General features: G+C 41.2%; 1 protein-coding gene across 1 annotated transcript in view; it reads left to right on the forward strand.

Moving 5' to 3' along the window:
* LOC139688208 (uncharacterized) overlaps nt 1-14,444 on the forward strand; it is a 32,722-nt gene extending 18,278 nt beyond the window's left edge. Inside the window, exons 6-9 of the mRNA XM_071585637.1 lie at nt 9,060-9,292; nt 9,594-9,857; nt 11,632-11,719; nt 14,285-14,444. Of these exons, the coding sequence (XP_071441738.1) occupies nt 9,060-9,292; nt 9,594-9,857; nt 11,632-11,719; nt 14,285-14,444 (745 nt within the window). The remainder of the gene's footprint in view (nt 1-9,059; nt 9,293-9,593; nt 9,858-11,631; nt 11,720-14,284) is intronic.
* Nucleotides 14,445-15,335: the final 891 nt, after the last annotated feature.

Consider the following 15,335-nt stretch of genomic DNA (forward strand, 5'->3'; position numbering starts at 1 on the left):
TGGAAAACTATTAATACAGAGTTAGGCAAAATGAAGTACAAAGAATTAAACAATAAATTGAGGCGGGCAGCAAATAAAGCAAAAGAAGCATGGTGGAAGACGCAGTGCGAGGATATGGAAAGTCTGCAGAGGAAGGGTGAAATTGGTGCGCTGTACAGCAAAGTTAAATCTTTATCGGGAAGTAAGAAAGGGAGATCTATGCTAACAGTTAGAGATAAGGCGGGTAAGGTAATAGTTGGCACAGGAAAGATCCAAGAGAGATGGAAGGAGTATATAGAAGAACTGTATAGTAAAGAACTTAGACCAACAAAGTTAGACATAGAAAAGGAACATGACGTAGAGGAAGATAGCTTAGGTCCAGGTATACTAGACGATGAGATTAGAAAGGGCATTAAGGGAGATGAAACTAAATAAGATCGTGGGGGTGGATAACATTCCCGCGGAACTATTGAAATGTTTATGAAAATGTGGGAGGAAGAGGCTATATGGAGTGAGTCGTAGTATTTATGAGGAAGGAATCTGGCCGGAAGACTTTGTGAGATCAGTTTTAGTTCCTATTCCGAAAAAGGTAAAGGCTACATCATGTGAGGACTACAGGACAATAAGTTAAATATCCCACGCAGCTAAAATTGTTCTCAGGATCATAAACAAAAGGATAGAAAGTAGGGCAAATGATTACTTAGGGGATGATCAGTTTGGGTTTAGGAAGGGGAGAGGTACGCGTGATGCCATTGCAGTAATGAGATTATTAATCGAGAGGAACATAGAATACCACCAGGAGGTATTTGCCTGTTTCGTAGATTTTGAAAAAGTGATTGATAGTGTGAATTGGGGAAAACTAATGAGTATTCTGCAGAAAATAGGAATAGATTGGAGGGAAAGGAGGCTAATCCGCAACCTGTACATGTCTCAGACTGCTAAGGTGCGAGTGAGGAACGGGGAGTCCGGTTGGAAAGTGTTAGGAAGAGGTGTAAGGCAGGGTTGCCCATTATCACCATTGCTGTTCAACCTGTATGCAGAGGAAATGATTAAGGAGGCATGGGAAGAACTCGAGGTAGGAATGAAAGTGGGCGGGGAATTCGTAAAATCAGTTAGGTTTGCGGATGATCAAGCTTAGTTAGTCAGTCAGCCAAGGGGTTGCAAGAATTGCTTAGTGAATTGGAAATTCAGTGCGACAGGTATGGGATGAGAATCAATATTAATAAAACAAAGGTTATGTGAATTTCTAGAAAGAAAAAGGCTGAGCTAAACATTAAAATGGGAGGGCAAAAACTGGAGCAGGTAGAACAGTTTACGTATCTCGGAATTGTTTTGGACCAACACGGTCAAAGTAGTAGGGACATAAGGAGAAGAATTGCGCTAGGTAAAGAGGCTTTCACAAGGAGGAGGGAGTTGATTAGAAGGACTTTGAGTAAGTATATTAAGAAAAGACTCGTAAAAACTTTGATATGGAGTGTAGGCTATGTACGTTGCGGAAACGTGGTCATTGAAGCAGGAGGATAGACGTAGACTGGAGGCTTTTGAAATTTGGGTGTGGAGAAGAATGGAGAAGGTGAAATGGACAGAGAAGAAAACAAACGAGGAAGTACTTGGTATGGTGGGCGAAGAGAGGGGTTTGCTGGGAGAAATCCTATGGAGGCAGGAAAAGTGGATGAAGGGGGTATTGACCGGCAGTGGGATGTTGAAGACTGTAATTGAGGGGAGAATGTTAGGCAAACGAGGAAAGGGAAGGAACAGGATAGGGATGTTGGACGGGATGAAGGGAAGAAGAAAGTACTCAGAGATGAAGAGGGGTCTGATGTAGAGTAGGATACTGGATTTTGTATTTTGTTAGGAATCACAAAATATTTATTTAGTAGCTGTGTCCATCGAAAAACCTACTTTAACCGGTAGATTACCTAATAATAATAATATATTAACACAGTAATCAACCCGAAGATCGGTTTGGTAGGTGATGTGAAATTCACACATTAGGGTAGGGGGGCCAGTTCCTTTCCCTATGCCGGTTATGGTTTCCCAGGAGGACTTGGTACCCAAAAAATTACATAGCTTGGGTTTAGCTGCAGGTATTCAGAGAGGCTTGACCAGGAATTGAACACGGGCCCTCCGGTCAGTCAGTCACACTCTACCCCTGGACTACCGCGACCCACATGTAAATTTATAAAATATATAAATAAATAAATATATATATATATATATATATATATATATATATATATATATATATATATATATATATATATATATATATATATATATATATATATATATATATATATATATCGATGATGTAAAAGCACTCACGAGGGCAATATAATATTTGGGCGGCACAATAGAACACAAAATAAAACAGATAACACGTAACACATAGAGGACACTCACATTTTAGGTTGTCAGAGCTGTAGGCCTTCTGCGAGGCCTTCTTCAAGTAACACTGAAAATTCTCTGAGAGAATAATGGAGTTTGGGGGGGAAGTTGAAGACTCACGAGTTCTCACCTCTTTATTGGTGGCTGAATCGGGTACGGATTCTGGGATTGTAAGGGACAAACACTGCTCATATGAAAGTTTGTGGCAATTTGCGTGTGAAAGGATAGAAAGAGAAGAGAGTGAGGCAGAATTGCAGGAGTAGCGGTGATTGTTGATTCGAATGGATAAGGGGGTAATGCATTCGTCTATGTAAAATGAAGTGCATTGTTAGCATGTCAAAAGATAGATAATGTTTTTTAAGAGGAAATTAGCGGGGGAACGAGGTGATGGGGCAATGAGGGGATGTGGGGAGTGGGGAGCAGATCTGATAAGTAGGTATGTTTTACATGTTCTATTTTCGCCAAAATTTCGCGCACAAGTAACGATGTGTGAGCAGGGGCGTTGCCATGGTGCAAAAGCCAATTTTTGTTCTTCCCCAAATCCGGGCGTTTTCGGTGGATTGCTTCACGCAAACTCGCATATTCCTTTTTTACTGTTCCACCCTGTGGCAAGAACTCATGATGCACCACGCTCCTGCAATCGAAGAAAACTGTAAGCAAATCTTTCACATTCGACCGAAATCGGCGCGCTTTTTTCGGTCTTGGCTCCTGCTGCAGCTTCAATTGGGATGATTGAGCTTTTGTTTCCACGTCATAACCATAAATCCATGGCTCGTCTCCAGTTATGACCCTCTGGAGCAAATTTTTGTCGTCCCCTGACACACCATTAGCAATGTTGATGAATTGCTGTTTTTGGTCGAAATTGAGCAATTTTGGCACGAATTTCGCGGCGACCCGTGTCATGCAAAAACCATTGGTAAAAATCGAATGGCACGAGCCAAGCGATATGTTTAGGTCCTCAATAACGTCTCTAACGGCCATTACGGTACTGGCCAACACTATTTTCTTCACTTCATCAATGTTTTCGCCTGTTGTTGACGTGCTCGGGCGTCCGGCACGCTCTTCGTCGTTCACATCTTCTCGGCCCTCCGAGAACATCTTATACCACCGATAAACTTTGCTTCGGTCCAAGGTAGCTTCTCCATATGCCACAGACAACATCCGAAATGCTTCAGCGCCCTTAATTTCGTTTTCCCACCAAATTTGATATGGATTCTTTGATCCATTCTACATAGTCATGGCAAGTATGTAGAAAAATAGCTAAATTCTCAACCTTTCCAACGATGTACGCAAATTGGAGAATAAATTTGATTTTTCATGGAAAAAATAGGAGGCCTTATTTTTCGAATCACCCTCGTTAAATATCTTTAGAGTGAAAAAGTTCATGACAGTGAAGAAACGAGAGACAGGGCAAGGTTTTTGAGACGTGGGTGTGGAGAAGAGTGGAGAAAATAACTTGGACAGAGAACAGCATCGAAAAAGTTTTAAATAGGGTGGATGAAGAGAGCAAGTTCCCAGGAGAAATCCGAAAAAGGCACGAAAAGTGGGTGGAGGAGACAATGAAAGTTAGAATGGGGTGTTGAGGGGCGTACGGAGAAAGTTGGGTTAGTAAGGGCGTGGACTTCTCTTTTAAACAGCATGAAGCCAGGCAGAGTCACGAAGAACTGAAGTTGAAATTAATGCAAGGCAAATAAAAGGAATTTCCCGCTATTCATTGAAAAACCTGAATTACTTTAAACTGAATTAATTTTGAAAACAAAAACTAATTCCAACATTATTCGTTCATAGCTGAAATATCAATGATGATGTCATATCTGGGAATATTTACACTTGCATTTATCCTTTCGAAAAGGAATATATATCCTGTACCGAAACGCGCGACTCACATGCATGACATTTTTTTAGTCCACACAATGAAGCCCTTTCAACCGTCATTTTCCAATTCCTCGCTTATTATGATGCCCTCAAGACATCCGGGCGAAAGACTACCATAACAAAGGGACCGCTGGAGACTAATATCCTTCTTCAATTCATTACCGCTCATCTGCAGAAAGATAATCAATTTTTAAAGCCGATTTGATTTTTTGAGATTTTTTTCACTCATGAAACCTACGAATTACTCCCAACTGTTCCATTGGAAATTTTGGACATTATTTTCAGTCCCATCAACTCAATCGAAAAACGCATTATTTTTTTTTTTGCCATTCGTTTTAAATGTTTTGAATCGTATCTAGTAGTATGTTCATTCGCAAGCACCAAACTCATAAATGTGGTAGTGTCTGACAGTATTTCCGCAGACCCGCCAAAGCCCGCAATATTTTTATCCAGTGTTCAGTATTTTTTTCTCTATCAATAACAATTATTCCGAGGTGCCTGATCTTACTTTCTGTGGAAATAAATTTCTTCGAATCGTCTGTATTTTTAATTGATACTCGAGAGTGCTTTGATAGTTGAATGGCTTTACAAAATGTTTTAAAGCGACTTTCCTAAAAGAGCCCGTTCACTGCAGGAATCCGACGCGCGAAACAAAGTGTTCAAATTGGAAATGTTGACGCAAGTTAAGGAAGGTGAATCGGATGAAGTCACGCCTTTCACACTGAAGAGCCTTGAGGAAGGAATGCAAGATTTACAGAACGTTACAATGGTGACCGATTATAAAAACATTTTCGCAAGGTAATTCATTACGATAGTAGGCGAATTTATTTATCTTACAGCGTTTTTTTTCGTGAAGACGCTGATCCTTGAATAAGAGTAATAAATTGAATAATTGTTTTAAACATACATTACTTCGTGAAGAATAATGAAATGAAGTAATATTCCGCATCCTATAGTCATCTCAGTTCATTGGAGTCTTTGAATTAAATATTATTCAGCGATTGTCGTATGATACTGATTTGCAATCAGAGTTACTAAGGACAGTTACCATTCCATTATGTCACTTACATTAACTCGGTTTACTTAATGAAATCAAGGAATTTCACGGTCATCACGGCCCTTTGCGCAAAATTCTATGGATGTTTCAATTTGCAAAGAGTGCCCCATAAATGACCTTGAGCCATCCGAAAAACCTTTCTTCGATTCGCTTGATTTCCTGCCTCATTTAAGTCTCAATTCATTCTGCTTTAGCCGTTTCCCTGCTACTCTAATTGGTTTATCACTGCGATGCTATAGGGAATACGGATTGACCATCGTCTTTTCCAGGCTTCAAGATCAACTGAATCAGCGGAAACGTCTGCTATCGCAAGTGACATTGTGTGAGCAACACCGAGGCAGATATTACGATAAGCTACACTGCCTCAAGGAATCCCTGGAAACAATTCGGCACACGCAATCCGGGAAATGTAAAAGGTAACGGGATTTTTCTCTTTCGCCACAACTGAAATCATTTTGAGGTATTTCGGGGCATTTAAGTCTTTGATCTTTTTTAAATCCTCTTGGTACTTACTAGAATTGGTTCTCCCAGGAATTGGTCATTATTAGTTGAGCGGCTTAGATCCACAAATAGTCTTTCATCATTGCGTCGCGTCTCTTTCTTGTCAAAGCAATACGGACAAATACCCACGACCCATCAAATCTTTTTCCATTCATCTCCATTGCTTTAAAGGCAATAGTAATATCACGTGACTTTCAGAAACATTCAATAAAAAATAATTTTTAAATGAGTTGAGCAGTATAACAGGGTTAGTATAAATGTCATTATTAAATAAGTTGAGCCGGGAACAATTGAATATATAAATGTCATTATTAGGTACAGTCCGTTAAATTTTATTCAATTCCATCCCCCACATTTCCACTAAATTCGGAAGCTTGATAATAAACATGCAGTTTTAATGCATGTATTTTTGGTAGAGTGGTTTAGCGTTTATGAAACTATTTTACGGCTCCATTTATACCTGAAGTAAGCATCCTGTAAATAGAATCCAGCCGAGGAAAGTTCACCAAGGTTTCAATTCGACAATTCATGAAATACTCACTGTGGTACAATTTGCCACCAAGATTGCTACGGGGGGGAGGGGGGGGGGTTGTGAAAATTCAGAAAGAAAAAAATACACCGCAAGAGTGATTTTAAGTTGATTTGGAACGGATGGGTTAACTGCTGAAGTTATATCAATTATTAAACAGACCACGCGGTGATTAGAAAATTAATACAAAATTAGATAACTGAACTAAAATGATTTAGGGGCATATTTTTCAACTAAAAACATGTTGTGGCAATGAATTAAACGTTTTATTTCAACATCCAGTTCCTTGGAATCCTTTCTAACCCTGCATCGACATCTAAAATCCCGCCACCGGGAGTTTAGCAAGGATATACGCCGCTGAGGACACGCCGCAAAGCACACGAAACGAACTATAAATTTCAAACCTGGCCTCTTCCACCCTTTTCCCCTTAGTCATTTCATCTGGTCCTTGCCCTCTGATGGGGATTGCGTAAGAATTTCAAAAGTCTCGCGTCACTGGAGTAATAAGGGTCAATAAGTCGCGCCGTCAATACTTCGATTAACCGGCCATTCGGTTTCTGTTCATCAACTGGTCGTTATTATGGCGGGAGCCAATGACAACGACGACACACACGCACACACACACACACACACACGTGCCGATGCATCAAGCGTTCGAAGTTTACATTAGACTTAAAAATTCAAGCTGAAGTTACTAAGAAAGAAGTGCTCACCCTTCTTAACCCACATACTCGTCTTCGATGCTCGTGTGGATGGAGAAAATGGATTGACCTGATTGAAATTTGGGTCCAGATCTCCTAATTACCGATCAATTAAGTTTCATCGGAAGTTGCTTGGCGGTTTAAATAGTTTACCACACCAGATTGAAAATTGGATGATCCGAGATCAGATCTTCTAATTGACTGAAAATATATCTAAACAGAAAAAGTTCCGTATTCATTAGTCTAAACCAATGCGCGGGTGGCTTTGTATCGACGTTTCCTCATCAATTAATCGGGGCGCCTCTCGACACAGCTGCGTGACGCCCGCGAAACGAACAGGAAAATGGACGTCCAAAACAGCGGTAGGAACGGCAGGAAACTATGAAAGAAATTTCCGCTCTCCGAGTGCCCCATCTCGCCGTCTGCCCTATCTCAGGGAGAAGGCGACGGGTAAAGGCGAGGGGGAAAGAAGGCACGATTTTATGTCGGAGACCGCCTCCTCCCTCTCCACTTCCCGGTCCTACGTTGACCGTCCCCCATCCACCTCCCTCCCTCCCCGTCCGCCGTTGGAAAAGGTCACGGCTTCCACGGGCCTAGAATATTCGACCAGGAGAGAAAAAATGGAAGGGCCTAGGGCGGGTGGCCCTTGCCGGTCCTAAACCCACGGGGCTTTAGGATTTATGGCGGCAGAGAGACGTTAAAGAAAAAGGTAAATAATGACCGAGGGTGAAGCGAGGTATAAAATAAATAAAGCATTCGAATATTCATGTGGGAGATAGTGGAGTAAACAGGAGGGATATGATTACCAATGACTATCCAAATCTTTCATTTATTCAAAAATCATCAAATCCAAATCAGATATATGAAATGTGGAGCTCTTTAATTCGGAAAGTGACCCCTCCACCTTGCATGCGATAATTCTGTTGAAATCATAAATATTTATCAAATTCTGATGAATTAGCTTCATCTTGTCTGTAATATGTGGGCCATTTTTCTATTCCTTGGGTTTTGATAATTACGTATATTGGTATTTTTGGAATTTTGGCAAGACAGTTAGCAAAGAATACCTCGTATCATCGTTAATCATATCCCATGCAATATATTTAGCGTGAGAAATGTCCTATTCGTTCGTGGATTTATCAAACTAATACGCCAAATTAGGGGAACATAGAAGAACATCAAATGCGCCGTTTGAAGGGCTTCACAATTGTTTGAATCTTCGAAGAATGGAATGGTGTATATATCGACGGAGCATGCTAACGTGAAAATCTGTCACCTAAAATATGAAAGAGAAGTAAAACCTTGTAGCGGAATCATTTTTCATCCCATTTACTCCGGATGTTAAGAAAGAACTTGTACTAGAATGCTGCCGAACTAAAGATCTACTCTGCACATATCTGCGACGTAGAGGTACGTAGAAACCAGAAAGCTATTTCACATATCATGGCTCACTACGAACTTAGAAATACCATTACTTAAAATTACACTTAGTACTGAGGCGACTTACCTTTATATCAAAACCAGACAGTACATCCGAGGTAGACAAAAATTGATTAAGTTAGTAGTATTAGTAGTGTTTAGGGGAGACGACCGACAGCTGAGGTCATTTACGCCATTAGGGATGGACAGGAAAGGATGAAGGGTGGAGAGAAACCCGGCGTCGGCATTAGCCTACTCTTTACGAAAGGCGCCGAGGGGTCCGCAGCTTAACGTCCCATCCGACGGACGGCGTACTCACTCAATGTGCCCTCCCCACTAAGCACCTTAAGTAGGGATCGAGATACCACTGAAAAAAATTCGACGCCGCCGGGATTCGAACCCGGACCCTCTGGGTGGGACGCCAGTACGATAGCCACCGCACCATCTCGATCCTCATTGATTAAGTTTGAGTGAGGAATCACCTTTCATTAGATGTGCCATTTTCTGTTTCACTTAGTCTCCTACACCTTACGAATAAACTAAATACAATAATGTAATTACCGCCTTATTACTCTTTTCGACTGATTGACCTCGTTGTACTCTTCAACAGGCACGAAAAGGACGAGGAGACGTACCGAGATAAATTACGGAGGGAAAAGACGATAAAAGAAACATCAAAACAACTAGTTGAAGATTTAACGAAAAAACTATTGGATATGCGAGTCGTAATTATATCCCTCCACGAGGTCGTGGGCCGGGTTAAAACGCCAGATGAAATAGCCATGGCGACAGAAACCATAAACGAGATGACCTTCAAGGAAATAATGAGTCAAATCGCCAATCGTGAGTAAAATAATTTAGTTGAAGCGAAAGATTCATTTAATCACTCACGTTGTGGAGCATAAAAGTTTCGAATGAATGGTGAGTCAGCTGAACATCCTTTGCTGTAATCATGTCCCCGCTTCCCGCTGCGTCTTTTTCAAATCCACAGGAATAACATTAGGATCGCAAAATTTTAAGTTGTCCGGTAAAAACAACACGAGGCGTGAGCTTTTGATATCAAAACAGAATCTTGTGATTTTATTGTGCGCCACAAATGTGGCATATTAAGGGCATGATTGCATTTCGAATCGCAAAATTACAGCCTTCGAAACCCTGCAACTCACTAAGGAAAAGGTGAAGAAACTTCGAAACGAAATCGGTTTGGCAGTAGAGAACTGGCCCGAACACGAAATGAGTGAAGCTGAAAATAATATGAAAGCACCGAAGGAGAAGCAGACTCCCGAAATGCGACAACTGTTGATGAAAGAACCAGCGATTGCCGAGGTCGCCGGGCAAGAGTACCACAACAGGGCGACGGAGCATATTGCCCGGGCTCATTTTGGAGGACCTACCACATATTTATACAGTAAGTCTCCTCTTTCTTTCTCTTATTTTCAGCATCATTTCCCATCCTTCTCATGGGCTACTTCAACTTAAATTGGATTTCTTTCCCCGAGGGTTCTCGATCCAAAATAAATGAAGACCATAATTGAACAGCATTCGTAATATTTTTATATTTAAATCGACAATCAGCAACATACGAGTGGACCCAGAGATTAACTCTGACTAAAATACTTTAGCTGGGTTCATTAATCTTTCGATAAAGTGTCCTCGACGGACTTAATTTGAAATTTCTTAATGAGGGTAGAAAAAGAAACTTTGCACCTCCACATCAAGATTTAATACTTCACACGACCATGGTTTCGATGCTGCGCATCAGCGTCCATCGAATCAAACCATGGTCGTGTGAAATATTAAACCTTTTTATGTGGAAATGCGAAGTTTATTTTATCACAAAGATAAGCCTGAAACTGTTTCGAAATTTCTTACTTAAAAAGATATTGTCCCACGCGCATAGATTTGGAAGTCGTCGATGACAATGAAGTCGGAGTCGCATCAAGAGCCGAAATAAAGCTGGCAAGTCGCCGTCTTGTCAAGGACTCCGAGATGCCTTCATTCGGTTTGGCGGCCAGAAAAGAAACCAGGAATCTTCACAAGCGCACCAAGCCTAAGAGAAGGAAGTGGACACTATGAGTCACCATCGTCTGCCCTTCTGAGGTCAAAGCCCAAAACTCCGTCACTGGAGACATTTCAAATCTTATGTTAACCGCATGCAATATTTTATAGATTCAACGAGCAATTTCCTAATGTCCGCTCAGCGTGTTGTCAAGTTTTTCACGTCCCCAACAGGTGGAAGATTATGTTGCTTTCCTAAAATTCGGCACTCTATTTCATAATATTGGTTATGCTAACCGGTTTAATGCAAGAATTCAAAGTGAATGACTTGCCTTAACTATTGACTACTAGGTCTCAAAGTTGTTTTGATTAATGACTTATACGCCGATAAGTATAGCATATGCATGTTTTTACCAAAATCTGAGTCCTGGTTGATGGAAAGTTCTTTGTAAATTCTATATCATCTCGTAAAATGCACCTAACAGAGAAAGAAATTAGAAATTGAGTTCACTCCTTTTACAGTAACAGAGATTTATTTATTTCCCGCAATAGCAAAAAGCGGTTATTTAATGAGTTCTGATCATAACTTTGCCTTTAAAACGGGACACATTCCACTAGAAAAATCAATCGGCTTGAACGGGGTTCGATTCTGAACCCCGGTCTGGGCGAATAATCCATCAGCGGATGACCCCGCTGAAGCGACCCTTTCATTGCATTTCCGCAGTTATTCCCACATTGAGTCTTCAATTTACGTCACAAGGGTCGAAATAGGTGCAAGGTGATGAGAATTGACCGATTCCACTTTAGGAAATAGGTCTGTCGTCGACAAAACTCAATTGCTTCATATTTCACTTCGTGGAAGTATTGAATATTGACATTAAAACACATCTACAGCAATACTTTTCCAAGGGTTTTTGTTCGTACAACACGTTACACCGTGTTACGGCATCATCAGGCACGAAACCTAAGCATGGAGTATGGATAACCAATTGCACTTGAAAAAGTGCGATTGCATCCGTGTTTTAATATGAATTTCTATCATTGATATTGAAAAAAAATAAAGAAATGCATCAAAATTTTAATCGAAAAGAATTCCCTGTCCGCTGATAGGAAAATAGCACCATGCTGGAGCGTAACCAACACCTATAATAAATATTTGGCAACTCCATTTTATTCAATTGCAGTTATATTCTTCAAAGAGCTAGTGGTCCTCAAAAGTCATTATAGTGATGTTCATGTACATCGGTGTATCAGTATGGAGGATCGCCCTAGGTAAACGAAACAAGAGTCCCGGCACATATTGGCAGATGTCACATTAAATAAAATAACTTTAACCTTCCGTCGCTCGGCGGGACTTGACTACATCGCTCAGTCATGCGTAATTATAAAATATTCCACGGAGGAAAATTAAAATGTAAGAGGCTGTGGGAATAGATGTAAATCCTTGCAGAGCTATCCCGAAGAGTTTAGGAAGAAGTGACAGTAAGGAATGGTGCGGTAGTGGTGGCACATTATACTGACATCCCACCACTAGGGTCCAGGTTCGAATCTCAAAGGGAGCAGGATATTTTCCAATGGTATCCCTACCCCTACTTGGGGTGCCATGTGGAAAGCACTTCCATCGGAGTACGCTGTCCTTCGGATGGGACGCTGATTTTTGTGATCCCTTGGTGCCTTTCGTTATAAGAGTAGGCTAATACCGACGCCGGGTTTTTCTCCACCATTCCTCAATTCCCTGAACATCCTTCCATTGCTAGGACACACCCTTAAAAAAAATTAAAACTACCGAGAATTCTTACCATACCGAATTACCCACATCTATTCCTAATGGGACAATTGACCTCAACCGTCGGTCGCCTTCCCTAATAACTACCACTAACGAAAATGCCTACGAACTATTTTGTCCTTCCAGCTCAACGTTGGTCAAGGAGAGAACCTCGAATTTAAATTTTTCCAGACTTGTTTTCGGAAGAAAAAACATAGCAGACCAATTTCCAGGGATATTTGAATAGAGAACAGATAAGTCCCACAAAAGTTTATCAAATGCGCTTGCCTCTTCCGCTTTGCCCTAAACTTATGGACCAAGGTCTCCGGGAAACAAAGTTGGAGTTGTTTTAATGGTGTCGCTCCCGTTCCGACTTCAGTTCTGTCCTTCGTTCTTTGCTGGCGACGGAGGGTCCCATTTTCAGGTAAATTACTTGAGTTTGAATACATTTATTTGAAGTTTGAGAATTTTTTATTTTTATTCACTGAAATTCTCGTGTTTTTCGGGAAGTTTTTGCCAACAGAAGTAAGCAACTGCTAACACAGACCTACCATTGATGGGATCGACGCGAGGCAAGGACAAAAGGACGATAAAGCGCTTATTAAGACATTCCCACAACAAAAATATGTTCATGGACAAGTTGAATACAATAACATCTTTAAGGTTCTTTAAATTTTACTGTTTTAAAGATTACACGAGTAAATATTGACATCCGATTTTACCAGCGCTGAAAACGGATATCAATTGCTACCGCCAGAATTTCCCAACAAATCTAATTGCTCATCTAATGAAAACTTGGCTTTTCATGTAGTTCTTCAAAAAGAATAGCTGTGACCGGTTACTCAGATAATATTGGCGAGAAGTTAATACGAACATCACTTTGAAATTTGAAATCACACATCACAACATGAAAGTTGTCATAACCCGACTTCATGTCAGAAAGCGAAAAAATCTTATGCATTTGCAACCTTATGTTTGCAATCTTACGTTCTTTGAACACAGTAGTTGCCTCTTCTCAATGAAAGCCTTCTTTTCTTTGGCTATTCTTCGCTTGGTGTCGATCGAAGTTCTTCCATCCCAAGTTATACTTCTTCCCAATTAGATGAAGGATTACACTTGCCCTTCCATCAGTGAGACACGCTTTATACGAAAGTAAAGACATATTTCGCGAATTTGATCTATTTAAAAAATTTCTATAACTCACCTATAAAACAGGCAATTCCGATTAAAGAGAAGGTCGATTTCCAATGATTCACAGTGTGATATGATTATTAGATATGATTTCAAAAACATCATTCAAGAAGATTTTATGATTTATAAAGATTTCCAACGAGAACCAAGATTTCAGAAATCATTAATATTACTAATGATTTTATCGTCCGAAACAGCATTCACTGCAAAATATTTTGGGACTTGTAGTGATGGAGCTCAGGCTGAAGTTACCATACTGGACTTTTCTAGAGAATCCTAATAGTAGTACCGGACATTATTATTATGGGAAATCCGGTTAAGGTAGATTTTGGATGGACACATGGGCCAAATAAATATTATGTTTCTCCTGGCAAAACACAACCCAACATCTTACTATAAAACAAGCCCCTCTTCATCTCTGAATACTTCCTTCCTCCCTCCAACCCGTCCAACATCCATTTCTATCCTGATTCTGCCCTTTTCTCGTGTGCCTAACATTCTTCACCCTCTATGAGTGTACAGAGAGGCTCTAGCCGTGAATGGCGTCCCGTCACTTTTGAGAATAAATATCCAAGAATGTTTGACGCTTATAAATTATATTAAATATTGTCCAGTGAATTCCAGGAACTTTTCTACCAAGAGTAAAGAAATGGGAAGTCAGCATGGGCTTTACACGGGTTTTTATGGTGTGAATCGCGATGTTATCTAAAGGGAACGTTTTGAAACGATTCTTAAATAATTTATAGATGTTTGAAGAGCACCTTCCATCAGTGAGACACGCTTAATACGAAAGTAAAGACATATTTCGCGAATTTGATCCATTAAAAAAGGCAGCCTTCTTATATTTTGGGTTTTTAATGAATTGTACTTGAAGTTTCCAGAGCACCTCACGACAAAACGGGCGCCGCGCACGGCAGCACCGCATTCCTTGACAAGAGGCACCTGACGTTCCGCCCCAGGGTACCGCTTGACCCCGGAGCGAGACGGCAATCTCCCTTTGACCCGGGTGAAGGTTCACCAGACGGACAGTCTGCAGCTTAAGGACGTCATCCTTAGTCACCAGCCCCGTCACCTTTTCCGGTTCATCAAGATCCTCCTCTCCATTTTCGGGTTCCTCGGGGGTGTTATTCGTCGCCAGGATAATGGGAGCTGTAAATGGAAGGGAAGTTGGTTCCTTTTTCCTCATTCGATCTACATTCCTGCATGTCTAGGAATAGGGCCGCCATGAATTTTCGCTGGTTTATTGCCTACGCCACCTCCGTGGTGAGAAGTGCAGGGGGGTCCACAGCGCATCTGCCTGCACGGAAACCGTGTTGATGCGATGGCAATACGCCGTTATTTTCGAAGGTAGTTTTCATTCGTCCCACGATAATTCTTTCGAACTATTTGCCGAGATTGCTGGTGATGCTTATAGGTCTACAGTTCTCGGCTTTCTTGGTGTTTTTGCCAGGCTTCGGTAGCATGACAGTGGTCATTTTCCGCCATTGTAGCGGGCAATAACCATCGTGGCATTGAATATCTTTAGGATGGCAAGAGGGGCAAGGGCATGTTTAATTTTTTTACCGGTGTAACAGGTCATCTCCTGGGGCGGTGTTCATACAAGTTCTTGCATATACCAAGTCGTATTCATGGATGCTACCCATTATGTAATTATGTTCGTATGTAGTATTGTGCCGCGTGTAGACCGCGGAAGGCTCGTTTGGAGCCGCGTTGAGGGTTTAAATCAGAGATTGCTGGGATTTTGCCGGGGAATCGGAGCGGACTTCGTTGATCTGAGGCTCGTCCTCTCATCGTGTCGGGTACCCCTTAATCGCTCCGGGGTCCATTATACTGCCGAGGCATCGCAGTTGGTAGCGCGTAGGTTACACGAACACGTTTCGAGGGTTTAGCATAGCTGGTAGGCAAGAACGTAGGTCATATATTGGGAAAAAT

Source organism: Hetaerina americana, unplaced genomic scaffold, assembly GCF_022747635.1.
Source record: "Hetaerina americana unplaced genomic scaffold, ioHetAmer1.1.p SCAF_2, whole genome shotgun sequence".
NCBI lineage: Eukaryota > Metazoa > Arthropoda > Insecta > Odonata > Calopterygidae > Hetaerina > Hetaerina americana.